This window comes from Nematostella vectensis, chromosome 4 (assembly GCF_932526225.1).
Source record: "Nematostella vectensis chromosome 4, jaNemVect1.1, whole genome shotgun sequence".
In the NCBI taxonomy this organism is placed as follows: domain Eukaryota; kingdom Metazoa; phylum Cnidaria; class Anthozoa; order Actiniaria; family Edwardsiidae; genus Nematostella; species Nematostella vectensis.
Genome location: NC_064037.1, coordinates 11,198,328 through 11,224,428, shown reverse-complemented (window position 1 = coordinate 11,224,428; position 26,101 = coordinate 11,198,328). Strand labels below are relative to the sequence as shown.

General features: G+C 41.5%; 3 protein-coding genes across 3 annotated transcripts; 2 read left to right on the top strand and 1 right to left on the bottom strand.

Annotated features, from left to right (window-relative positions):
• Positions 1–1,152: 1,152 nt before the first annotated feature.
• LOC5516544 lies at positions 1,153–6,584 on the bottom strand. The gene is made up of 7 exons (XM_032386484.2): positions 5,862–6,584; positions 5,449–5,517; positions 5,087–5,218; positions 4,831–4,869; positions 2,725–2,817; positions 2,344–2,508; positions 1,153–2,090 (listed from the first exon to the last, which is right to left on the bottom strand). The coding sequence occupies exons 1-7, from the start codon at positions 6,317–6,319 to the stop codon at positions 2,033–2,035; spliced, it is 1,014 nt and encodes a 337-aa protein (XP_032242375.1). The 5' UTR covers positions 6,320–6,584; the 3' UTR covers positions 1,153–2,032.
• A 98-nt stretch (positions 6,585–6,682) lies between these two features.
• Positions 6,683–8,037, top strand: LOC5516603 (CD2 antigen cytoplasmic tail-binding protein 2). The gene has a single exon (XM_001636617.3). The coding sequence runs from the start codon at positions 6,760–6,762 to the stop codon at positions 7,771–7,773; it is 1,014 nt and encodes a 337-aa protein (XP_001636667.1). The 5' UTR covers positions 6,683–6,759; the 3' UTR covers positions 7,774–8,037.
• Positions 8,038–9,005: 968 nt separating this feature from the next.
• Positions 9,006–26,056, top strand: LOC5516543 (voltage-dependent calcium channel subunit alpha-2/delta-3-like). Its single transcript, XM_048725838.1, has 16 exons — positions 9,006–9,848; positions 11,554–11,708; positions 12,113–12,265; positions 13,709–14,002; positions 14,448–14,576; positions 15,681–15,906; positions 16,395–16,651; positions 17,058–17,202; positions 17,925–18,072; positions 18,526–18,731; positions 20,465–20,700; positions 21,338–21,493; positions 23,044–23,226; positions 23,792–24,209; positions 24,689–24,827; positions 25,136–26,056. The coding sequence occupies exons 1-16, from the start codon at positions 9,576–9,578 to the stop codon at positions 25,501–25,503; spliced, it is 3,486 nt and encodes a 1,161-aa protein (XP_048581795.1). The 5' UTR covers positions 9,006–9,575; the 3' UTR covers positions 25,504–26,056.
• Positions 26,057–26,101: the final 45 nt, after the last annotated feature.

Sequence of the window (26,101 nt, the reverse complement as noted above, 5' to 3'; positions counted from 1 at the left end):
CACAATAACTTGGTAGAAATTGAGGCTATGGTAAAATATTCATTTATTTTAAATCGCGAACCGGGCCTTCGACTCTACAAATAACATTGATCTTTAAATTCAAATGGCGGCCATGACACAGTTTTAAATTATGCAGAAGGTATTGTGGTAACTAGGCATTGCGACGACTGGTTATGTAAGGTTGCAATGAGTTCACTCAGGGGCTCGTAAGTATGAGCCCCTGGTACACTAAAAAAGAGATACACAGTGGCGCATGGGCTTTCTGGGCATTGCGCAATAATGTACGTTGTTAGGAACCAAGACGAAAAAAAAATAACCAGTTGCATTTTATAACTAGGCTACCACAGGTATCCCATTAATTATTTTTTAACAAAAAATATGCTAGCCGATTTTGTGGGACTGCCTCTTATGGCTACCTGTGGAGGAATACGACCGCGAAGGCCTTGGAACACGCCTAAGATAAAATGGCGGCCAAAAACGGCAGCGAAGAACAACGGTAACAAACAACAAACGTCAAAAGCCAACGCGTCCGCTTGCCGGGAAGGGTCTTTTCAAAAGACAGTTGTTTAGTTATGTCGCGTTCAATATCGACGCCGGACATCTACAAGGTTTCCCTGTCACGTTTAGACGCAAAAAGCGTCGACGAAGAACTTCTCGAAGTATGCATGTTGAGTGGAGTGAAAATAGACCCCGACGTTTTCAAGATCTTGTTGGATTTAATGAAAACGAATGTATCTCCTTCTGCTTTGGTTCAAATTCTGAGGAGAATAGCTGTGAGTAAAGGCGCTAGAGATGATCCTCGATCCGGCAAAGTTCAGGCTGGTACTACTAATGGAAGTGTTGTCGAACGAGAAGTAACAGCATCTTTACCTCGTACGGAAGCCATTGCTAATCGACTGAGAGAGCTGAGACAGCAACAGACGGCAAGAGAATAGAGAAGGAAGAGCGTTGGATGTATTGCAACGACTCCTAAATGTCGTAGCGAACTCTGAACTCAGCTGTATCTATTACTGGGTAAACAGTAGTGTTTAAATATGCAAACAGTGTATAGTAAAACCTTGCCTAATAAATTTTGTCTTCGTCTCACTTAAAAAAATATTCTCTGCAGGGATTTCGGGTGACAAACCCCCCTTGAATGGAAATACATCCTTGTTTAATGCCAATCGAATAAAATATTGTAATAGCTTCAAATAATAATAATACAAATATTTTCTGATGACACAAAAGTTCTTTATACTAAGTTACATGAGAAACATGAACTAAAATAGTCATAATTACTCTATCTACTTTTGTACGTCAAGTTTTCAATAAAACCAAAGCACATCTTCTTGCCCTGTTAGGGAATAGAGGGAAAATACATAGGAAGCATGGGTGGCCTAGTGTGTTAGCGCGTCGGCCTCTCACCGCTGTAGCCCAGGTTCGCATCCTGGCTCAAACACGTGGGATTTATCTGGGATCATGCCTTGATTCGAATTTGTGTCACAAGTGAGTTGAAGTTATTCAACTGAAGTTTCCAGTCTTCTCGGATAAGGACACTAAACCGGAGGTCCCGTCTCTTCAAGCTGCATTACACTAACCTGAACCGAAGGGACGCAAAAGAACCACTGACGACGCAATAAACCCTCTGGCAGTGACCACCCCCAGTGACAGTGCTTACTAACAATACACACATGGGGGCACTTGATGTGGAGCCCTAGCTCTGTTGTGCCTTCCGCACCAGTATAGCTGGTGGAAGTTAGTACAAGAGGGTATAAAAATATGTGCCAAGTGCTTTACGTTAGGGTCTTATAGGAAATCTGCTATGACAAAGGGTGGTATCTAGCACAATGCAAACAATCCAAATCAATAATGCACTGAGAATTTGTTTTCTTCTAACAACTGTCTCTTAGGGATAAAAATGTATGCTAGCCACACCCATTTTGCTATTGCTTAGGTTTAAAATTCATTTTCTTGACCAGCATATGTGATTATTTTAGGGGAAGTCCCTGAAAGGGAAAAAATTATCTACTTTTTTTTATGTATTTTCTCTTGATCATAAATCCATGTCATCAAAGTCGAAAGTGTCTCCTACAACCTCCACATGATCAACCCTACAAGATAAAGAGAGCGTGTTAGACTTATGTAAAATATAAAATGAGATAGAAAAATAAACATAGTTCCATGTCTCTCAAAAGGATGAGTAGTTCTTACTTTACACTGATGTATAGCTTTAAATCGAATTGTTAGCTACCCATTTGACTGGAATTTAAGAAGGTATGGTATGTACAGGAGCTAAAATCCAGAAATTCAACTTTGATCCTCCCCTACTTCAAGAGATTGTGGATACCTCCATAAGGCCCTTACCCTGATACCAAACCAGCTGTTCCAGTATCAATCTCCTCATTTCTGCCATTTTCATTGTCCCTGGCTTTCTCATCGTCAGTCTTATTCTGTCCAAAGTAGAAGCCAGTCGTATTAAGAACATTCTCTGGAGGCTTCCATGGGATAATGGCAAGACATGGCTTGTTTCTAAAGAAAGAAAGAAAAATACCAATAAGGCCTCTTATTTTTTTTATTTCTAAAAGCAGTGGTGACTCCTACTATTTTTTTTCAACCTATAAGCGCCCAAGCAAATACCTTATTCAGGATAACCCTAACCCGATAACAGAACCCTTCACCCTTGCCTTCTCTAAAACAAACTACTAGTAATAAAAAAAAAACAATAATATTTTAGCACAGGCTTACATCTGGTCTAGAATTGCCTGTGGCAAGAGAGCATTTTCTTTAGTAAGAATTTCTTTTATCCCAGGAGCAAGGGAGAACATCTGCTGCCCTTCACTACAAAGAAAAAATATGGTCATGTCACACAATACAATCACACAGCAACTTTGAGCAATAGCACCCTCTTGCCTCCAAGAGCTGAATTTTATCCCTGGTTTTGGCAAATAATGCACAAGGGAGCATCAGTGGGACAAGTAGGAGAAAGGGGGCATGTGCGGATCCCGCATGGGGGGAGGAAACATATTTAGATCAAGCAGAAGGGAGGGGAGCATGGGTGTTTCAGGTAGGGGTTGTACTGTATGTGGATCAAGCAAGGGGGTATGTGGATCAAGCAAGGGGGGTATGTGGATCAAGCAAGGGGGGGTAGGTGGATCAAGCAAGGGGGGGAGGTGGATCAAGCAAGGGGGGTATGTGGATCAAGCAAGGGGAGGTATGTAGATCAAGCAAGGGGGGTAGGTGGATCAAGCAAGGGGGGTATGTGGATCAAGCAAGGGGGGGTATGTGGATCAAGCAAGGGGGGTATGTGGATCAAGAAACCGGGTTGGTGGATCAAGCAAGTGGGGTATGTGGATCAAGCAAGGGGAGGTATGTGGATCAAGCAAGGGGGGTATGTGGATCAAGCAAGGGGGGGTATGTGGATCAAGCAAGGGGGGTATGTGGATCAAGCAAGGGGAGGTATGTAGATCAAGCAAGGGGGGTAGGTGGATCAAGCAAGGGGGGTATGTGGATCAAGCAAGGGGGGGTATGTGGATCAAGCAAGGGGGGTATGTGGATCAAGAAACCGGGTTGGTGGATCAAGCAAGTGGGGTATGTGGATCAAGCAAGGGGAGGTATGTGGATCAAGCAAGGGGGGTATGTGGATCAAGCAAGGGGGGGTATGTGGATCAAGCAAGTGGGGTATGTGGATCAAGCAAGGGGGGTATGTGGATCAAGCAAGGGGGGTATGTGAATCAAGCAAGGGGGTAGGTGGATCAAGCAAGGGGAGGTATGTGGATCAAGCAAGGGGGGGTATGTGGGTCAAGCAAGAGGGGGTATGTGGATCAAGCAAGGGGGGTATGTGGATCAAGCAAGGGGGGGTATGTGGATCAAGCAAGGGGGTATGTGGATCAAGCAAGGGGGGAAGGTCGATCAAGCAAGGGGAGTATGTGGATCAAGCAAGGGGGGTATGTGGATCAAGCAAGGGGGGTATGTGGATCAAGCAAGGGGGGTATGTGGATCAAGCAAGGGGGGTATGTGGATCAAGCAAGGGGGGTATGTGAATCAAGCAAGGGGGGTAGGTGGATCAAGCAAGGGGAGGTATGTGGATCAAGCAAGGGGGGTGGATCAAGCAAGGGTGTATGTGGATCAAGCAAGGGGGGGTATGTGGATCAAGCAAGGGGGTATGTGGATCAAGCAAGGGGGGTAGGTGGATCAAGCAAGGGGGGTAGGTGGATCAAGCAAGGGGGGTAGGTGGATCAAGCAAGGGGGGGTAGGTGGATCAAGCAAGGGGGGAGGTGGATCAAGCAAGGGGGGTATGTGGATCAAGCAAGGGGAGGTATGTGGATCAAGCAAGGGGGGGTATGTGGATCAAGCAAGGGGGGGTATGTGGATCAAGCAAGGGGGGTATGTGGATCAAGCAAGGGGGGTAGGTGGATCAAGCAAGGGGGTAGGTGGATCAAGCAAGGGGGGTAGGTGGATCAAGCAAGGGGGGTAGGTGGATCAAGCAAGGGGGGGGGTAGGTGGATAAAGCAAGGGGGGTAGTGGATCAAGCAAGGGGGGTAGGTGGATCAAGCAAGGGGGGGTAGGTGGATCAAGCAAGGGGGTATGTGGATCAAGCAAGGGGGGTAGGTTGATCAAGCAAGGGGGGTAGGTGGATCAAGCAAGGGGGTATGTGGATCAAGGAAGGGGGGTATGTGGATCAAGCAAGGGGGGTATGTGGATCAAGCACAAGGGAGTGGAGCATGGATTGATCAAGTAGAGGAGGAGGGGTACAATGAGGGATTGGGAGAGGAGCATAGTAACATGAAGCAGGGGGAGGGGAGGGGAGAGTATAGTTGTATCAAGTTTGAGGTATAGGGCTAATTCTTTTACCTCATTCCTTCATCATCACTGCCATCTTCCTTAGGTGTTCTGCGGAATGTCATTACACAATGGAAATTATTATTACTAAAACTATGTGTGTTCTTATCCAAAAGAGTATGCTATTTGCACTATGATACTATGGCATTGGGTCTCAAAATGTTCACCAGGAAGAGGAAGAAACAAGAGAGTTTTCAAGGTACCTCCTCGAGGTTCAAAAGAACATTAAATCTTTTATTTGAGGTCTAGTAAGCTTCATTGTGCTTACTTGTTGTCTGAGGTAGGATTCCATGGTGGTGTTAGTCCACTACTATAGTAGGTGTGGTCATTGCTAATGCACAGATCATGCATCTTGGCAGCCATTTTTTCCTCTGAAATAAACTGCTTCGGTGATGGCCCCCTAAACAAAAATAATGGAATATAAGGCAAAACCAATAGCTGAAGGTCAACAGTAGAAAAGACAAATCAGAGTTTTTTAGAGGTGGGCAGCTGCCTTATAAATGCTAACCACTAAATAGCCCTTAATGACTTCCTTATAAAAAACATGCTTTTCATATTAGAAGGAGGGGAGAGGAATTGCTCCTCAATCTTACTATGTTGGTGACTAAACATATCTGTGTTTCAACATACCCAGCTGCATCCCTGCTCACTTTTCTTTTCACTCTATTAGTAGGACTTTTACATGGCTCTGATGAAGTCCTGAAATGAGAGGTGCCCAAGATCTATGACATCATCATATGCATCACAACAGAAAATTGTTTTCCCATCAATTGATTTCCTGGCTGGCTAAAAGTGTGAAGTTCCCAGATAACTGCGAGTTCCTAACAACTAAAATTGTTAAGTAACGAGATAGGTCCACCACTGAATGCTCATGGGGGTAGATTTTCAGACAGTACTTAGGTTTTCTAATTTTGTGACTGTTAAATATGCATAGATTATTCACTTGTTGTAATTTAGTATTGTTATTTATCATTGTATTTTAGCTGGCCCTCGGATAAATCAGTGTCAACTACAAATGGATGATAATAAACTAGCATTACTACCTGTTATTATTCTGATGTATTATTGGTAAAGGTATCACACCAGAGTTAGCAGGAGTGACCACTGACGGCATATTCAATGTCCAAGAGGGTGTAAATTGCCTTGTAATAGGACCTTGTAGCCCCATAACGGCACCCTGCACAATATGACTATTGTTTACACCAGGCTGGGGTGAGGACACACCGTCCACTATCGACTGGGTGTTGATATACGGCACATGTGGTGCTACAGGCTGACCAGCAATCACACCAAGGGGGGATGTGCTTTGCACCATCCCACCATTCCCCACCCATGGCCTTGGGTCAACAAATGATCTTCTTTCAGGACCCGCCAAATTTACATTTCTGGCTACCGCTAAAGGATCAAAAGCAGCAGCCTGACTCGGCCGTGTTCCTTGAGTTAAAAGGTTCACGCTTTGTCCGTGCATCGCCCCATATGGCAAGTTGTTGTTATTGTCCATCTTGATTGACGGGAACAGACAGAGATGTGTGCGTGACAGTGAACGTCATAGATAGGCCTTCAACTCAAACATGGATTCGAACGCACGCGTAAATTATCATTGAAATATTGATAGCGTTACCCCGCAACTCCTTGGCTAACAACTGGAAATGAGTCTTAATATACTTTAGAAGCTACTAGTTTCTTTCTGTTCTCTGTTTCGGCTTTTTTGTTGTTCCATTTAGTGTGTCCCCTTCGCTTCGTTATTCTAGCCCGTAAGGCATCTCGGGTATTTCCAGGCCTCTCGCTTTTACTGGTACGAGTATCAGGGATCCAATAGAATTTATCAAAAGAAACAACCAATCAGATTAAGCCTTAGATAATGTTCCTTTTCGAATTTTTGAAGTCCCCTCCATTTTTAAGCGAACACGCGTAGTGAGTATAAAATTCGACTTTCTCGCTATGTCAAAACGTAAAGTTCGCTTCCAGGAGAAGGAGAATGGTGGGGACGCTGAAATGCAAGTGGAAGACGACTCAAAGCGACGCTTCAAGACGAAGCACTCTTTAGATAGTGACGAAGAGGAAGAAAACGAGGAAAAAGACGATGTCTACAACATTCTGTCCACAGAAGACATTGATGGCCAAGAAGAAGCCACTTTAGATCACGATGGAGAGATAAAAATCACCCCATTCAATTTGAAGGAAGAAATGGAGGAGGGCCACTTTGATAACGAGGGAAATTATCATTTAAAAAAGGAAAAAGAAATCCGTGATGACTGGCTTGATTCTGTAGATTGGGTCAAAATAAAAGAAATGGATAAGAATAAAGATGAGAAAATGGATAGCGGCAATGACGACCAATTCGAAGATGCAGTTGAGGTTGACGTTATAGGTCACCTGAAGCAGATGCAAGAAATCCTTAAACCTGGGGAGACAGTATTGAAATGCCTACGCCGTCTTGGCTCAAAACCTGGTGGTGTGAGGAGACCCTCTTTTAAAGCTAAGCGTCAGAAGACTGAAATCAGTGACCCAGCGGATGTTAAAGAAAACAAAGAAAAACTTCTAAAACTGACTGAACTTGCAGACACACTGCTACAAGGTGGAGATTTTGGGATATACCAAGAAACTTATGAAAAGATATGCTTCAGAGTGAAACAACTTGGTGAAGAAAAAGCAAGTAAAGATGAAGATGATGAACTAGAAGCTGCTTATAAGCATGGAGGTGGGGAGGGGACATCTACTAGTACCTCTGAGAAAAGTGAAAAACCAACAATTGATGATCAGGTTTATTGGGAATATAAATGGGATGAGGCTAGCTCATCTGAGGTTTATGGACCATTCTCATCCATAGATATGCTTCATTGGACAAATGAAGGTCATTTTAGTGATGGTGTCTTTGTGCGAAAGGTTTCTGATGGCAAGGCCGGAGGGCAGTTTTATAATTCGAAGAGAATTGATTTTGAGCTGTATACATAAAACCTTATGTAAGGTAAAATCAGTTTGATTGCAAATCTGATTTATATACTTATATGTGTCCCAATGTAAAGTTAACCCTTTCTTGACCATACAAACACTTTAGAATCGAACTTGTTGCTAGAAATTCAACCATTAATTGGGTCTCGCAAAAGTTGAAGACTAAATCAGCCTACATTTGTAAAGTTTTCTGTGTATATACTAGCCAATGCATATCAAAGTGTGACGATGGCAATATATAATAATAAAAAGAGAAGTTTCATGAAATGGGTTTTTCATCAATCTTCTGGACTACACTAAAATTGACCAAAATGTGTCCCAAATGGTATCCAGAACAATGGAGCCATATCTAAAAAGTCTAGCTCCATGAGAACATAAAAATTTGTCACCAAACTTTAGTTTGTGTATTTTGAGATACAGTCAAACCCTGCTGACTCTGGCTAGAAACCCGGATCAGTCTTAGTGAGTGGGGTAAATGGTATAATAAGAAAGACTTAAGACGAGCTGTAGAAAAACTAGGTGATCTGTGTAGCCAAATTGTAGACAAGCTATTAATCAACAACAAGATTGAAATGGTATTTTGTTAATAGGGACTTTAAGATACGTGTACGGCGCAGTTGAAAACAGTTGAATTAATTTGAGAGTTGAAAGGCCGCACGTGAAAATGCGTTCTGTCTGATAGATTTCCAACCGTTCTCCGCCAAAACACGACGTGAAACTCTAAGTTTTAGGGTCTGGCGAGTACGTGGTCGGTTTGAGTATAAATTCGCCTATCTCTGTATGCTATTGTATAGATGAAGTTTATGGTTAATTTCTGTTTGTTCCTGAATATAAAGTCTAAGTTATTTCATCGAAATTTTTAACCTCGTGTTGATTTATGGCTTGAGTGAGTGGGGGTTCAAGTTATTGGGGTCAAATGTAAACGATATCCTAGATGTCGATGTTTTTATATAAAACATGGACAAGCTATCTTTATCCATATATGTGTGATGAGAATCAAGCCCATCAAGAGAATGAAAGAAAACTGAGTTATGGGAAACGAAAAATAGTTTTGGTAGATGGTTCGATGTATCCGGGCTTTCAGTTTGAGTTATCCAATTTAAATTGCGGAGAATTATGTCCAAATCAAAGGGAAATCGAACTCATTCCGAGTTAGGGGAGTTCTAGTTATCGGATTTTGAGAGGAAATCCTGTCCCTTTGACCCCGCGTCATACCACAGGAGTCCCGTTTCCTAAGTCGGCGCTTTCACCGTCCCGTGACCACTCGTCGTCGATCGTCGGATATTTGGAGTCGCATCTAGCGTTATGTGTGCTTCTGCCAAGACCTGTCTACTGTGTGTATATGTGAATCATCTAACGTCTTTGTGGTACATATTAGAGTAAGAAGCAGGATCGGTTCATGTTTAGTTTCGCTGCGATAATTTGATCTTTCCGCGAGCTGCTTCGAACAACGTGCCAAGCAAACAGCGTTTGTTGGACGGGACAGACAAGACTTCATTACAGTGAACGGAGAAACTATTGTTGCTAGAAATCTCACTGTTTTAATCATACAAGTTAAAGACAATCTTTTTATACGTCGAATTCTCCCATATTTTCTTTCTGACCTTGGATCTCGAACGGTTTTTCTTCTGGGCCTTAATTGCCAATTGAGCATTTTATTGACAACTGAAACCTGAAATGATTAAGTATATAGAATTTCAACTCTTTGCTATACGGATTATGGCTGCAGACTTTTAGTTGTATTGTCCAATCAAATATAATTATTGAGCTTATTTTTTTAGGAATTTTTGCAGGCAAAATTCGAAATGCCCGCTTTAGGGAATGTTATGATTTTGCTTGCCGTTTGCTTACTGATCACTGACGCAAAACCCTTAGACAAAGTGATTGTAGAATCTTGGGCCCAGAAAGTAGAAGGATATTTACTAAAGCTTGCAGAAGAAGGATTAAAAACAAAAGAACTCCAAAGGGAATACGACAAAGCAGTTTATACTGTGGAAAATAAAGATGGACTCGAAACCATAAAATCGGTCAAAGATCTTCTAGGGAATTATTTTGTCAAGAAAGAACAGGCCGCAAAGGTATGTTTGAATTGAATTATAACTGTAGGGTAGAGTGTATGTTTTAATTAGAAGGAAACATAAATAAGAAGCGTTGACGGAATTGATTATTCGAATATATTTTTAATCTCTTTGTAATTTATTTAAATAAAGGTAAAGTGTAATAGCTTTAGGGCATTTTGTGGACCAAACAGTAGGTTATTGGTAGAGTATATTGATCTTTTGTCAATTAAAAGCCAACCCTTTTCCTGTTAGAACTTTATCATAATAGATAAATCTGCAGCTGTATACATAGCCCTTAGACAATTTTTGAAAAAAATATCACCAACCTTTCCAATAAAGTTTGCAATCACCCACAGGGGTGGATACAGGAATTCCAAGACTTTGTGGAGGGGTGGGGTTAGGATCTGTGTAGCAAAATGTGGTAAATTTAAGATTTATTAGAAAATTAGATAATAAGAGGAGATTACACCAGCTATACTCAAACTCTTTTCTCAACTATACATACATTTGAAAAGAGAAAAAAAAAAAGGGGGGGGGGGGAGAATTAAGATGTCTTCTATGACTTATTGTTTGCTGTGTGTCTGCATGTATGCTAGGATGTAGGGTGCAGATTGCAGATATATTACTTTAACCTTTTTTTATTAGATCTAAGACTTGATATATATGTAAATGTCCAGAAGCATGTTTATGGGAGTGAGGCTCAAGTATATTAAGGCCTGGGTAGTTTGCTCTTAGCATCGAATATAACTTTTTGCCTTAAACTTTGTTAACATCACCTTAAATTCATTCTTTTTGGCAAGATGATTAAAGTCAACAGCCTTAACATTTTCATAATGTTTTCTTGCTGGTGATGACTTCAAATAATAGATCACGTGACAAAATAGTTTTTTGCCTTTCAGCCGGTGGGGAAAACAGCTTGGACAAAGGTGTTTACTAAATAAGTGTTGACTTTATGTGTGTCATATGATAGCGTTTTAGCATTCATAATTTTCTCTGCCATTAACAAGATATTAAATATTTTGTTAAGTCACGTGACCTGCTGCAAATTAAAACATTGATTTGTGACAGAAAGGCTAAACTTTTCTTGCCGGTTAAGCCATCAGTGTAGAAACGTGTTTCAAAGGAACATAAAAACATGCAATGTTTCTTTTTCATAGCGTATCCACCAGCGGAGAATTTTTTGAAATATTGATTTGCAAAAGTCACGTGATCGACTGGATGATGTCGTCACTCAAAATAAAATATTACCAATCAGCTAACATTGCAGAGTTTGATGCTTTGACCAAAAATGGTGCATTTAAGGCAATGTTAACTCACTTTAAGGCAACTTTCAAAATTTCAACTGTTCTAGCTTAGGATCCAAGCCTTAATACACTTGAGGGTGTTATTCTATTTTTCTATGGTTTCTGTTCAGTTGTCTGGCATGTCAACCTAGCCTTGAAAAGTTCAAAAAAAAAAATTGTGAACTTAATAGATGTGAAATGTGAAATACCAAGTTCGTTGCTCAATCACATATGTGCTCTTTTGTAAAAAGATAAAACTATGTCATTTTATTTCACAGAAATTATTGAAAAATAATTTTTAATAAGTAGAATTACATTTTTGATAATCCAGTTTATTTTGTACACTGTAACATCTTATATATAGGTATAAATGGTTATTAAAATTGAAGAAATTAAAAAAGCACATCCATGATCTGAACTTTTCCCTTTTTAATAAAAAGAAACTTGCAGAGGAGGTGGCTGAACTTCATGATAAGTTCTACACTAATTCCAAGCTGCAGCACAATGCAAAAGTTACTAATCTAAAGGATCTTGGAGTAGACCACTACACAGACAAGGACATTGTCAAGACCTTACCGGACCTGGAGTTTGATACGTAAGATCAAGATCTGTCCAGGCCCATACCCAGGGGGGTGCAGGGGGTGCGAACGCACCCCCCCACACTGCGGGAGGTCCACTTTCGGTTCCCAATGGGCATGCTATTTGTAGAAAAAACTATAAAGCATAAGCTATATCACTCTGGTACATAGCCAAATCCGACAATAAACGTCCCTTGGAGATACTGCAAAGGCATAAAAAAACTCCCTTTTTGTTCTTTTGGGGATGGTCAGATTTTTATCAGAGAACTCATTTCCTCCCTTCCCCCCCCCTGGAAAAATTAGGTCCACTTTTTCAGATTTCGCACCCCCCCAAGAAAAATCCTAGGTACAGGCCTGCTGTCTGTCTGGATATTACAGATCATGGTTGCACTGGCCTTATGTTAATTTTTTCTTTTCACAGTCTTTTTAAGATGAGAGTGAGCAAATCAAAGAGTGCAATTAAGATATCTGATCAAGTTGTTAGAAATGATAAAAATCTTATTGAGACTGTCTACTGGTCCTCCAAACTAGATGAGATGTTTAAGAAAAACCTTGCAGATGATCCTGAGTTGAGGTAGGTAATATCAATACAAGCTAAGAAATAAAGATTGACAACCATTTACAGATAGTGCTTCCCCTGAGATTTGCTGGTGAGGAGGCGGAACTCATTGGGTACTTAGTGCCCATAGCATCAAACTCTTAATTTCTTGGTTTATACCAATATATCAGTAGTTTAGGACTTGAAAACAAACCATACCAAATTTTATTGCCATACGACAGGTTTTTTTGGGGTTTTGTCGGCTTTTAAATGTAAATAATATCACACTCTCGAAAAGTGTGTGAAAAGTGACCCCCTTTTTCGAAAGCGCCATGCGTTCCTTGTTGGTTCAGGAATCCTGAAGGGCACATTTTCTATTATTTTAGGGCCTTGTTTTACCCTTTTACCAGAGCAATATCATTATTTTTCTTATTCAATATGATCATCTGTATAATGATAAATAAAGTATTTCAGAGATAGGTGTCAAATTGTGTGTGTTTTATAATTATGGCATTTCCCCTTATTTCTAAGGGAAAATGTGCTTATGAAAAAAAAATTGTCAATAGAATTTTTTTAAACATTAGTTTTTGTAAATTTTGAGTTAACAAAAGCAGGGACGCAGTTCTAATTGGATTGAATCATTATAAGGCCTTGAATCAATTTCTTCAAGTTGGGGTATCAATTATCATATGATCAAAGAAAAGCCTGAAAATTCCAAATCTTTGAAGTTTTATATTACCAATTCTTAACTGTAATCAACTGCAAACATTAATCTATCTAATTTGAAATTTAGAGTTCCTATGCTCAAAGCTATAAAAAAATGACCCCCATCCTAAAATGAGAAATCTATTTTTTCCTCATTGAATCAAATACTTTTATCACTAGAGGAAAAATTTGAGAAAATGCTTATTTAGAACTTAATACTGTGTCAAAATTGTAAATTCATTGAATCATTCTAAGGTCTCTAATTTTTCAAATGAGTTCCATCCTTTCACGAATTTTCGATGCGATGCTTCATTTACAACAGGTACCAAATTCTAGTCCTTTTCGTTCAGAACGAAGGGTTGTTTGAATAATTTTTAATTGCTAACATCACCTAAAAAGCATTTATTTAGAAAATTTCTTGCACTTTTTAGCTTGATGCAAGCACCCGCTGTTCTCACTGTGCATGGGCTCATTTTATGGGGTCAACTTGTGAAAAGGAAGAGCTGTTTTTAAACTCTTGTATCTTTGCCTGTGGTCAAATTTCGAGATTTTCTTTGATATCATATGAAACCTCTTTACCTATTCTTCATCTCAGGATTAGTAAATATTTAAAACAAGTTACTGGAATTTGATGCTAGGGGCACTTTAAGGAGGTGCATTTCAGTTATATAATATTGCTTCATAGGCACAAGAGAGGTACTATAAAAATCCCCCTCCCTAGACTGCCAATCAGAGCATACACAAGAATAGAGCCATACTTCTTTTGAATTGCAGATGGCAGAACTTTGGGTCTGTTGAGGGTGTTCTACGCCAGTATCCAAGCAGTGAATGGCAGACAAATTTTGCTGGTTTCCACATTGATTATGACCCTCGCATGAGGCCCTGGTATATTGGTGCCACCTCAGGGCCAAAGGATATTGTGATTATCCTTGACTGCAGTCTGTCAATGAAGGGAAAGAGACTGCGCATGGCTAAAGAGATTGCCAAGACAGTCCTGAACACCCTGACTAAGCAGGACTTTGTGAATGTCATCTGTGGTCATGCTAGCAATTGGGATGAGGTTGGAAAGTAAGAATCCATTAGTAATTTTCCTGTTATTGCTCAGTGATAACTTGTGTAGTTTAGTGCTGTGACCTTGTTTTGTGGATACAACAATGATATCATGAAAAATTTCATGTGAGCATCTTCTACGTGCTGTATCCAGAAATCAACTTTTCCTTCATCAAAGACAATTGTGTGATATACTCCTCAAAAGCAGAGGGTGCTGACGCCTTCTCTATCATACTGGTCAGTAACCCGTTAAAGGGATAGGGGGGTGGGGGTGGGAGCATTTCTAAAGAAGAGACAAAGGGTTGTGATGAGGGATCGAGGGAGAAGTTGGGAAACGATTAAAATCTGAGAGGATTTAAAAACTTTGTAACTTTTATGCTTAGCATGAATATTTCACCGGTAACCACTAGATCCTAATAAGTACAATTTAGTATTTCTTATGTTTTACTGGTATTCTTTAAAGGTGGTACCAATACGATACTGAAGTACTCAGCTGCCAGAAGGATCGCCTGGTTCCTGCCTCAACATCCCACAGGAAAGACTTGACTGAAAAGATCAATAACCTCCAGGCTGGTGGCACAAGTGAGCTTAAGTAAGTTAGGAATACTGGTGTGACAAGGGAATTAGGGTTATCACACAAGTGAGCTCAAGTAAGTTAGGAATACTGGTGTGACAAGGGAATTAGGGTTATCACACAAGTGAGCTCAAGAAAGTTAGGAATACTGATGTGACAAGGGAATTAGGGTTATCACACAAGTGAGCTCAAGTAAGTTAGGAATACTGGTGTGACAAGGGAATTAGGGTTATCACACAAGTGAGCTCAAGTAAGTTAGGAATACTGGTGTGACAAGAGAATTAGGGTTATCACACAAGTGAGCTCAAGTAAGTTAGGAATACTGATGTGACAAGGGAATTAGGGTTACCACACAAGTGAGCTTAAGTAAGCTAGGAATACTGGTGTGACAAGGGAATTAGGGTTATCACACAAGTGAGCTCAAGTAAGTTAGGAATACTGGTGTGACAAGGGAATTAGGGTTATCACACAAGTGAGCTCAAGTAAGCTAGGAATACTGGTGTGACAAGGGAATTAGGGTTATCACACAAGTGAGCTCAAGAAAGTTAGGAATACTGGTGTGACAAGGGAATTAGGGTTATCACACAAGTGAGCTCAAGAAAGTTAGGAATACTGATGTGACAAGGGAATTAGGGTTATCACACAAGTGAGCTCAAGTAAGCTAGGAATACTGGTGTGACAAGGGAATTAGGGTTATCACACAAGTGAGCTCAAGTAAGTTAGGAATACTGGTGTGACAAGGGAATTATGGTTATCACACAAATTTTTACTAACAACAAAGATAGAACCACATTCTTAATGTTTAGAGATTCAATAAGTAAGCATCAAGATTTTAGTCCAAGGCGACCCCCAGCGCTACCCCCAGCATCCCCTTGGCTCGTGCGAAGTCAGTGGATGCACCTGGGGTACACGCAGCTGCCCCTCCCCTCACCTCAAAAGCCAAAAAGTGGGGCATTATTCATTGAAGGATCTTTCAATCCTTTACTTTTTGTAAATTATATCTATGACTGTGCACCTATTGGTTGAGGGGCGAATTAAAAGCAACCCTCCCTCTTCCTAAAGCAATACTTTAATAAGAATGCAAGTCCATCTTGTTGAATGCTAATATGACTCAATTCACAGGGCAGCTTTCAAGAAGGCATTTGAATTGCTGAAAGGCCGCGCTAAGACAGGTTGTCAAAGTATCATCATCTTTGTTACTGATGGAGAGGATAATGATGGTGATCCAGTGCGCTGTGGGCAGGGCTACTACACTCGCAGTGGATACGTCCCAGGACAGCTGTGTAAATATGACTGGGCAAAGGTTTGGAATGAAGTAGAAGCCATCAACAAATACATGAATCCCAGAGTAAGTATATGAGAGAATCACAGTGTTTGAAATAGTAATTTCATTTTCCTGTTCACTCTTTTATAGAGTGGTTTTTAAAAACCCGTGAAATACTATTTAGCTTATTTAGTACTAATACACTGTAATGTCTTTGCTCTCTTTTGTTCTGGTTTGACTATTACACTGAAACAATTACATTTTGTTGTACGGGATTTCTGCTTCCAATGTGCAACAAACAGTGAGTAATACTTTTTTTGCACCATGTTGTTACAGACTAGTAATAACACAATATTTTGATCTCAAGATTGTCCCTAATTACAAGTGTTCACTGTGGTTTGTGTTTTTATTTGAGTTGAAATCGTTTTGTGTTTCCATACAGTGAATCATCCTTAGAATGACTACTCTAACCTTTTGAAAGCCGCTGAGCAGTTATATTCTCCGTTAATTTCATGGAAGACCACACATTACCATTAAAATAAAATCCTAAGGGAAATATCTTACTTCTTCAGACACGCATCTTTTCCTACCTCACCAATGATAAAGGCGAAGAATTTCCTGGAAAGCTATCATGCGATAACAATGGCTACATGAAGAGACTTGTGGATAACGAAAACATCATCTCACAAATGCAAGAATATTACAGCTTCCTCGCTTCCAACACCATCAGCATCAACAACGTCACCTGGACTGCGCCCTACCTGGATGCGTCTGGCCTTGGGCTCATGGTTACCGTGGCGATGCCAGTTACCAGCAAGTTGACCAACAGGTACTTTGTGGCTATTTTTCGTTTCTTAGCCAGGCCAGAATGAGGGTTGAGAAATAAATAAACAGTAGGGTTGGAATCGTATATTGTTTGCCTCTGGGAAAACTCGGTAGTTTGGCTGTCGTTTCGGACATTACTCTTTTGGAGGTGCACAACAGGTCATTTCAACCTTGTGTTGATTTATTTTCCTGATTCCACCATGCCTTTGATTTTGTTTGGCTAAACAGTACATCCTATAGCAAATTATTGAAACATGAAACATGCAGTCATTTTTGTTTATACGTGTTTATAAAGCAGAAAACATTTAAATTTTCGCTTTTCCATATTTTCACAGTCCCTAAAATAGTAGAAAATAACTCATCTGATACTATTGATGTTATACTGAGACGTGCAAAACCTGCTTATTCAGGACGATTGGTGTTGTTGGCATCGATGCTACGTTAGAGGAGATTGAGAACATACTGCAAAATGACCAGTGGGGCTCTGTCTACGCCTTCCTAATCAACGATGAAGGGGAGACTATCTTCCACCCATTACTTCGTCCGAGTACTGAGGTAAGGAAACATGCCTACACTCTATATCAGATCTCTCATCCATTACTTCGTCCGAGTACTGAGGTAAGGAAACATGCCTACACTCTATATCAGATCTCTCACCCATTACTTCGTCCGAGTACAGAGGTAAGGAAACATTCCTACCCTCTATATCAGATCTTTCATCCATTACTTCGTCCGAGTACAGAGGTAAGGAAACACGACCACTTTGTATTAGATTAGAAAGTCTAAGCAACTACTATGGCAACGGTAAGCAGAACGTGACCAAAAATGCTTGTATACTTAGCGCTCTACTCTAAACTAGTTTCAATAAAATGTTTCAATTAATTAAGACCTTGGTTCTACAAAGGCGTTGACTTACAGCGCGAACGTCCCCGTCCTTGCTAGACCTTAAAGGCTGGTTTCCATTAGAACTCGCACACGATTGCAGCTACATTGACCGTACGACCGCAACCGATTGCAAAGTGGTTTCCATATTATCGCACTCCGCATATACCTGCGGAATGAACCATGTGCGAGCTTGCGTCATGTTCTCGAGCCGTGGATCGAAATTAGCCTTAGAGGGGGGGAAGGGGAGTGAATAGGTTCGCGGATCGGCGGATTTACATACCCCTATTCACCCCCCCCCCCTAGATCTTTTTGCATTTGCTATTTCCTTTTTTAATCTCCATATTCACCACTTTGTTGTATTGTTCTTCATCCCGTGGTTGTTTTTCCTGCAGCTCGTGGACGACCCGATCTTTATCCAGATTAGCGACTTGGAGCAGAGGGATGGTGAGCCAAAAGAGTTCAGCAAGGTCCAGGAAGCCATGATGGACGGAAAGACTGGGTCCTACAGAATCGAGAACGCCATTCGCAGCATACCGAAAGGTTGGTCAAGCTACTCGGCATAGAACGTGACTTAGAACATCAAGTCTTAAAGCCGCATTGTCACCAGTTTACTTCCGGTCGATTACGTAAAAATATCCGATATTTTTAAACGGAAAACGCGAAAAATATTTCAAAATATTGAAAGCATTGTGTCTATTGGAAGTTTCTTTGAGGATGTGATTGATAATTTAGAGCTGATGGCCTGTTAAAAATCTCGGATTCTAATAGATTCTTTTGTTTTTTAACGGTTGATGTTTCCGTCGGACCTCGGAAGTAAACTGCTGCTTTAAGCTACGATATATTACACAGTTAGACGCCTAGAGCACTCAACACTTCATAGAGCAACTTTGTCATACTAATTAAAAAAAAAAAATTTAAACCTTTTAGGTTGACTCTTATTCAGCATCGTTATTAATGAATTTTTGATTGATTTCATCTGCTCGTGTTGCCTAGGGGATTTCCAAGATGGCGTAGTGCTGGTGACGTCACCGTCTACGTACTTTTACACGTCAATCAAGGACTCTGTCTACGCCTTCGCGTTTAACCTGGCGGACTCGGATGTGGATTTCCGGCGACCTCTCCGTCCGAAAAACCAGTCAGATGGACAGATTTTGTACTATAGCTACCTCGAGGCTTATAACCTGTCTAGTGTGCGTAAGGTAGGGTTAGAAGTTAAGGAATGTGGTTCAGCCACTCCTTTCGGGGAAGGCGCGGTATCTGCACTTTTTTTGGATTGCCAATATTTAGATTTAGATAATATCATTAACTATACTATTAATTACGTCTGTCATCAATAATCGTCGATAAAATTCACAAATTCCCCTTATTGTAATATTTCTTCTGATGTTATATGTATTTCATGCTAAAAAGTTATCCCTCAAACAACAGCGTGAGACAAGCGATTCTTTTTAAAAACAAACAAATTTAATTCTTATCAAGAGACCATGATGTAAGAGAACGAATCCCCCGTATTAGGGTATGTTCCAATGATGACGTCCGTAAAAACTATTTTTAGAACAAGCAGTTATTTTTAGATACGTCTCTGATTGGTTAGCGCTCACGTTTCCTAACAACATGAGTCTTACGCGCGATCACATCTTGAGCAATGTGATCCGGCAAAGGATGTTTTGGAAATCTTTTTGACCGAAAATACCTTCCTTTTTAAAAATGATCTTCGCTGTAAAAATGATCTTCCATAGAGTACGCTGGAGCCAATCAACCGTTTCTGGGACATTGAAATGCATAAAGTGCGTGATTTTAGGCTATGGGATCAACTTTCCCAGTAAAAGTTTTCACTGCTGATTCGCAAATTATAACACAACAATCAATCATAAATCTGTGTTTACAAAACACAATTCTCTTTCAATTCCCTTTTAATGAAAAAGATACATCCAGAACTTAATACCATTATATTCACACCGATATTACAAATAAAAAATATTCAAGTCTTTATAATGAAGTAAATCTTATTCCAGAGACAAGGGTTTCTTGAGTGACATGATTTCTGAACATGTGCGTGAAATATTGAAGTTCATTCATCTAAAAATGTTATAAATCAAAGAAAAATAAAGGCCTTCTTGTATTAAAATACATAACATAGACTCTGAGAATGCCTAGGTATCTCACCGAATTGCAGAGAAAAAGAACTTTTTAGGAGTCTGCACGATGCATATTGAATGAACTATAAATTCACTGTCTCCCGACGTCTTCCCGTTCAATTATTTATATAACATTTAGATAACTGAACATTAGATAACTTAACAGATAACAGGACACCACCCCATGAGTAGCATTGTGATCATGAGCAGCTAAAAGGATAAAAACAGGTAGCGAACGAAGTAAAGAAGTGCAGAGGGAAAAAATTGGTGTGAAATTGTACTAGCTCGTGGTGCCCATAACCAAATATGGCACCCCGATTGCTCGCGCAATCTAAAAATAGCTTTCATGGACGACATCATGGGCCACGGGGATTCGTTCTCTTATATCATGGTCTCTTGTGCTAATTCAACACTAATCCCACGAACCGAGCGAAGATGGCGTACAATGTCTTATAAATGCATTCATGCATTGGATGATGATGGATGATGCATTGAAGTCGTACACATCCATTAATAATGACCTTAAACAATAGCTCAACATTGCAACATCTAACCTTGAAAAACAAAAATTTGAAAATCTCCCCTAGTATATAGACAAGATGACAGTTTTTTTTCACAAAAGAAACATTTCATTCTGCAAAAGCTGTCCGATCTGCTCTGTTCTGGGTGATAGTTCTCACCTTTCGTCTTGAGGAATTTAGCTCCTTCAATGTACTTATGGGGAAGGGAGGTTCACCCCCCTAAGGTTTCCTCTACTCGTCATCACTGTTTCTAATATATTTTCCATTCTGAAGGAACTTGGTGGTCTGTACGATAAACTCGACGTGAAGTACAACCTGCCTGCCTACCCGAACATCTACATAAGCCTGGATAGACCGAGCGTCATGCTTGCCCCCAAGACCTACTGCCACCCAAACGACTACCTCTTCCATTACAACATCTCTACCATCGCCGTAGAGGCACACAGAATCATCAACGGCATCACCAATAGCACAGGCTGCCCGAACTCCATGTTTAACGCTGCTGTCAGGTGGGTGATAAATGATGTGGGGGATGGGGAAAACCAATATGCTGTTTCCTATTGTTGGTTATGGACATTTGATATTAACTTTTTTCCTTTTTAATATTCTTTACGGCTAGTCTAATGGCTTTATTTTTTCACGTGACTCGCCATTTTTTTAGCCAAGGTTTATTTGGTTCGTTGATTTATCACGGAGCCACTCCCTGAATACCTGTCAGAGGCAACTTCTGGGAACATAAGAAGATTTAAAGCAGCATTGTCACCAGTTTACTTCCGGATGTCCGACGGAAACCTCAACCGTTAAAAGACAAAATAATCTATTAAAATCCGAGATATTAAACATACCATCCGCTCTAAATTATCAATCACATCCTCAAAGAAACTTCCAGTAAACACACTGTTTTCAATATTTTGAAATGTTTTTCGCGTTTTCCGTTAAAAATCATCGGAGATTGTTACGTAATCGACCGGAAGTAAACTGGTGACAATGCGGCTTTAAGACATAAGATGACTTACGCCGCGATGCTTTTTTAAAAACGAACAAGCCATCATTTCCATATATCGGGACGTACATACGGGACGTTTTCACATAGTGTATAGGTGAAAACACAAAGCCGCAAATGTCCGTAACCGTTTTCTTTTGTAGACCGGATGTAATGGTCACATCCAAGATGGAGTCGATATGGCTGAAGCGAAACCACGAGACTCTCAAAGACGTGCGCTGGACGTATGTGAGCACTCGGAGCGGTGTGTTTATAGCCCTTCCTGGACATCGGACCCGCAGGAACTACGACCCGACAAGGTAGGATACAACCCGACAAGGTGGGATACGACCGGCAAGGTGGGATACGACCCGACAAGGTAGGATACGACCCGACAAGGTAGGATACGACCCGACAAGGTAGGATACGACCGGCAAGGTACGATACGACCCGACAAGGTAGGACACAACCCGACAAGGTAGGATACGACCGGCAAGGTACGATACGACCCGACAAGGTAGGACACAACCCGACAAGGTAGGATACGACCCGACAAGGTAGGATACGACCCGACAAGGTAGGATACGACCCGACAAGGTAGGATACGACCGGCAAGGTAGGATACGACCCGACAAGGTAGGACACAACCCGACAAGGTAGGATACGACCGGCAAGGTACGATACGACCCGACAAGGTAGGATAGGACCCGAGAAGGTAGGATACGACCCGACAAGGTGGGATACGACCCGACAAGGTACGATACGACCCGACAAGGTAGGATACGACCCGACAAGGTACGATACGACCCGACAAGGTACGATACGACCCGACAAGGTAGGATACGACCCGACAAGGTACGATACGACCCGACAAGGTGGGATACGACCCGACAAGGTACGATAGGACCCAACAAGGTAGGATACGACCCGACAAGGTAGGATACGACCCGACAAGGTGCGATACGACCCGACAAGGTAGGATACGACCCGACAAGGTAGGATACGACCCGACAAGGTGGGATACGACCCGACAAGGTAGGTAGGATACGACCCGACAAGGTGGGATACGACCCGACAAGGTACGATACGACCCGACAAGGTAGGATACGACCCGACAAGGTAGGATACAACCCGACAAGGTGGGATACGACCCGACAAGGTAGGATACGACCCGACAAGGTACGATAGGACCCGACAAGGTGGGATACGACCCGACAAGGTAGGATACGACCCGACAAGGTGGGATACGACCGGCAAGGTACGATACGACCCGACAAGGTAGGATACGACCCGACAAGGTGGGATACGAGCCAACAAGGTAGGATACGACCCGACAAGGTACGATACGACCCGACAAGGTAGGATACGACCCGACAAGGTACGATACGACCCGACAAGGTAGGATACGACCCGACAAGGTGGGATACGACCCAACAAGGTAGGATACGACCCGACAAGGTGGGATACGACCCGACAAGGTGGGATACGACCCAACAAGGTAGGATAGGACCCGACAAGGTAGGATACAACCCGACAAGGTGGGATACGACCCGACAAGGTAGGATAGGACCCGACAAGGTACGATAGCATTCGACAAGCTGGAATACGACCCGACAAGGTAGGATATAATTTTTTGTGACACAACGGTTATAAGTAAACTTGAAGAGAAAAGTTTTATCACAGTCATGCTTAAAAACTGCCACTGTCGCAAAGAACTGAGTTTTGTTAGAGACCACTTGCGTTACTGCCTTTCTCTGAGATAACTTTTTTGTTAAAATCTCGCGGTTAGATCAAACTTGCGTTACTTCACTCTCTGAGAGTTCTGAGTCTTGTTACAGTCTCAAAGTTAGAGTTAACTTACGTATTTCAGGCGGCCTTGGTACCAGCGCACTCTAGTTAACCCGGCCAAGACAGCTGTATCGAACGCGTACATGGATGACAGTGGCATCGGTAAAGTGATCACCATCTCACAAGCTGTGTTTCAAGGCATTCCAATGGAAAAACCCAATTGCTCTGGTGTCCATAATCTACGGGGTGGCTGCCGCTGTGTGAGGTATGGGAACAGGTGTGGGATGGGTGGATCCAGTTGGGTGTGGGCAGAGTGGATCCAGTGGGGTGTGGGCGGGGTGGCTGCCACTGTGTGAGGTATGGGTACAGGTGTTGGCGGGGTGGATCCAGTGGGGTGTGGGCAGAGTGGATCCAGTGGGGTGTGAGCGGGGTGGCTGCTGCTTTGTGAGGTATGGTTACGGGTGTGGGCGGGCTGTATCCAGTGGGAAAAGGAAAGTGTCGTGTATTGGGGTCCCCATTTTCACAGAATATTTTTATTACCACAAGAAATCGTATGTTTAAAATTCATTGTGATCTACTTTTACATCAAATCCCAAGGAGTTCGAGTTCTATGAGCAAGCATTCCCACGGAACCATGGCGTACCTTTCCTTTCTCTTCTCGCCCTATCCCTCCATTTTTCCCCTCGCGCCTTGTTTTTTCTCCATGATCTCGAAAAAAAGGCATGCGAAAACGTGAGAAAGTTGCATTACTTTCGTGCAAGAACATCCGCAATATTTTGATTTTCTAGTTTATGTTACCAATTTTAATGCCTCACACCTTTGAATTCCAGCCATCGTCAGTGTCTGTCCGGAAAATGCCGCTCGTACAGCGCCAACAGAACGCTTTGTGCGGGCGACCGCGTGGAGGCAGTCACGGCCCTGGATGTTCTATACCGAGATTTCCATCGACGTGTCTATGAGCTGATGACTGCACCGGATGGTGAGCGCTCGTGTGGCGCAAATTACACGTGCCCGGACGGCATTCACACGTGCCAAACCAAGTGCTACTTGGTAGATAACTTGGCCAACCTTGTGACGGACCCGAGCTTTTTGACAGTCAGTACTACAGATGAGCGAGAGTACAAAAGAGTATCATTGGGTCGTAAGGAGGGGGATGTGATGAAGAGGTTGATTCAAAGGGGAATCTTCCAACAGAATCTGAGGATAGATTTTCAGGGAGTTTGCAGCGTATCGCCATATGCGCCTAAGGTACTGTATACTGCCAATAGGTACCTTAAGAACTCAAAAACGTAGAACGCCGCGGACGTTGGATTTGCGTTGTTGTCGAAGTTCCAACTACGTTCTCAACAACCGGGGGAGCCACGTAGTTGAAAGCGTAATTGCAACGTTGAGCACGGCACGCGGGCAAATCCAACGCCCACGGCGTTCTACGTTTTTGCGTGCTTAAGGTCCCTATTATTCGCCTTATAGAGTGTTGATAATCCACTGCTACTTTATTATTTTAAAAATGGAACGGTCTATTTGCAAGGAAAATTCAAAATAACTACCCATAGTCGAAAGGATGTGTTCAAATGGGATAACTTGCAACCAAAATATGTTTCGTCATATTTCATCAACAAAAATGGAAAATATTGCATGATGCAACTTTTAACAAAACTTCCTAGGATTTTCGAGTGTCTCTTTGAACAGTTTTGGGTTTGTACTTCATCAATAAAGTTATTTCTCAGGTTACATTGGAGGGTCTCCTAAAGACCCCTGAGCAGGAGGACGACTACTACAAGAACAAGGGCCCTATCCCTCCATTCCGTAACGAGTATGGCTGTATACAGGACGTGGTGGGCTACTCTGCGGATGATAGTGCACTTGGTAAGCAACAGAGGTCATCAATGCTTCATCTGTGATAATGACGGGGTGGAATGTAGTGGGGAGGAGATTGTTGACCAGACAATTTGAAGAAAGGTTCTTTCACAATCTACAGCAAAAATGTCAATCATCCACTCCTTTGCTTTTAGTTATATGCAAGGGCTCACATGCTAATAGAAAGCTCGCGCCCGCACTGCTGAATGATCGCTGCTAGTAAACGGAAAGCACAATAAAAGATATGTTCTGCCAAAACATTTTTGGTGAGGTTTGGGTATCTCAAAGCTTCTCTTATGTTTTTTCTTCTATTCTAGGTGCAGATGGCATTATTTCAGGATCTGTTGAAGGCCCATGTAGAAGTGGGAACTACTTTATCACAGCCCTCCCTCAAACCAACCTTTACCTGCTTGTCATTGAGAACTGGAGTGAACACAGGCAGTCATACTTCTACAACTTTAACTGCCATATCAGCAATCGTGTGTATGATGCTGGGGCATTTAGAATAGTCAACGGTACCTGTGCACACATTGAGACAAAAGTACCACTCAACACAAAGAAGAAGTGCCCAGGACTTAGGAATGTCAAGCTTAAGTGTAGTTATAATTCAGGCATCACCTTTTCCATTCCTTGCTTACAAACTTTACTTTTCATAGGGATGATTTTATGGAAGATTGAATGGTAGAAATATTTTTTTGTATATTGATAGGAAAAGGGTTGCTTTCTGAAATAATAATGATAAAACACGGATGATGTGAATGTATATAAATATATACATATACTGCCTGCATCCAGTTGACATATTTGCTATTTTTTCCCTTGATCGATAGTGTGTTTGCTCTACCTTGGCTTCTAATACACAAGAGTCACTGTTTTGACGGATTCGAACATCAAAACTAGGAGGACTCTGTCATGTATGTCAAGCATGTCACCTTTTTTTGGTTGGCTTGTAAAGTCCATGTCAATCGGATTGAATGTTCCATTATTCTTGCTTTCATTGGTTTTCTTCACAAAATTGTCAAAGCGGCCATTCCAGTGTGCGTCACATTGTAAAATTAATCAATGAGTCACCAAGTACTAATTAGTGCATTGCTAAAAAGTTACTTAAAAAAATAAACAATTGAGGGAATAAATAACCAATAACTTGTGAATATTGTTATTTTCCCGGATGATCTCCTCTGAAAAAATGTATAAAACAATTCAAAATGACATACAATAAAATATTTTTTAAATATCAATAATAAGCTGTCAGTGTTCTTATTTTGTATTGAGCCCAAGAGCAT

What these genes read in the sequence shown, in the direction of transcription:
- LOC5516544 (XM_032386484.2), bottom strand. Translation starts at nt 6,319, where the DNA reads ATGGACAATAACAACAACTTGCCATATGGGGCGATGCACGGACAAAGC. An exon ending in ATACATCAGAATAATAACAG is followed by an intron (nt 5,518 to 5,861) that starts GTAGTAATGCTA and finishes CTCTCATTTCAG; the next exon opens with GACTTCATCAGAGCCATGTA. An exon ending in ACAGCTGGTTTGGTATCAGG is followed by an intron (nt 2,091 to 2,343) that starts GTAAGGGCCTTA and finishes TTTATCTTGTAG; the next exon opens with GGTTGATCATGTGGAGGTTG.
- LOC5516603 (XM_001636617.3), top strand. Translation starts at nt 6,760, where the DNA reads ATGTCAAAACGTAAAGTTCGCTTCCAGGAGAAGGAGAATGGTGGGGAC.
- LOC5516543 (XM_048725838.1), top strand. Translation starts at nt 9,576, where the DNA reads ATGCCCGCTTTAGGGAATGTTATGATTTTGCTTGCCGTTTGCTTACTG. An exon ending in CCGGACCTGGAGTTTGATAC is followed by an intron (nt 11,709 to 12,112) that starts GTAAGATCAAGA and finishes TTCTTTTCACAG; the next exon opens with TCTTTTTAAGATGAGAGTGA. An exon ending in ACCTGTCTAGTGTGCGTAAG is followed by an intron (nt 18,732 to 20,464) that starts GTAGGGTTAGAA and finishes TCCATTCTGAAG; the next exon opens with GAACTTGGTGGTCTGTACGA.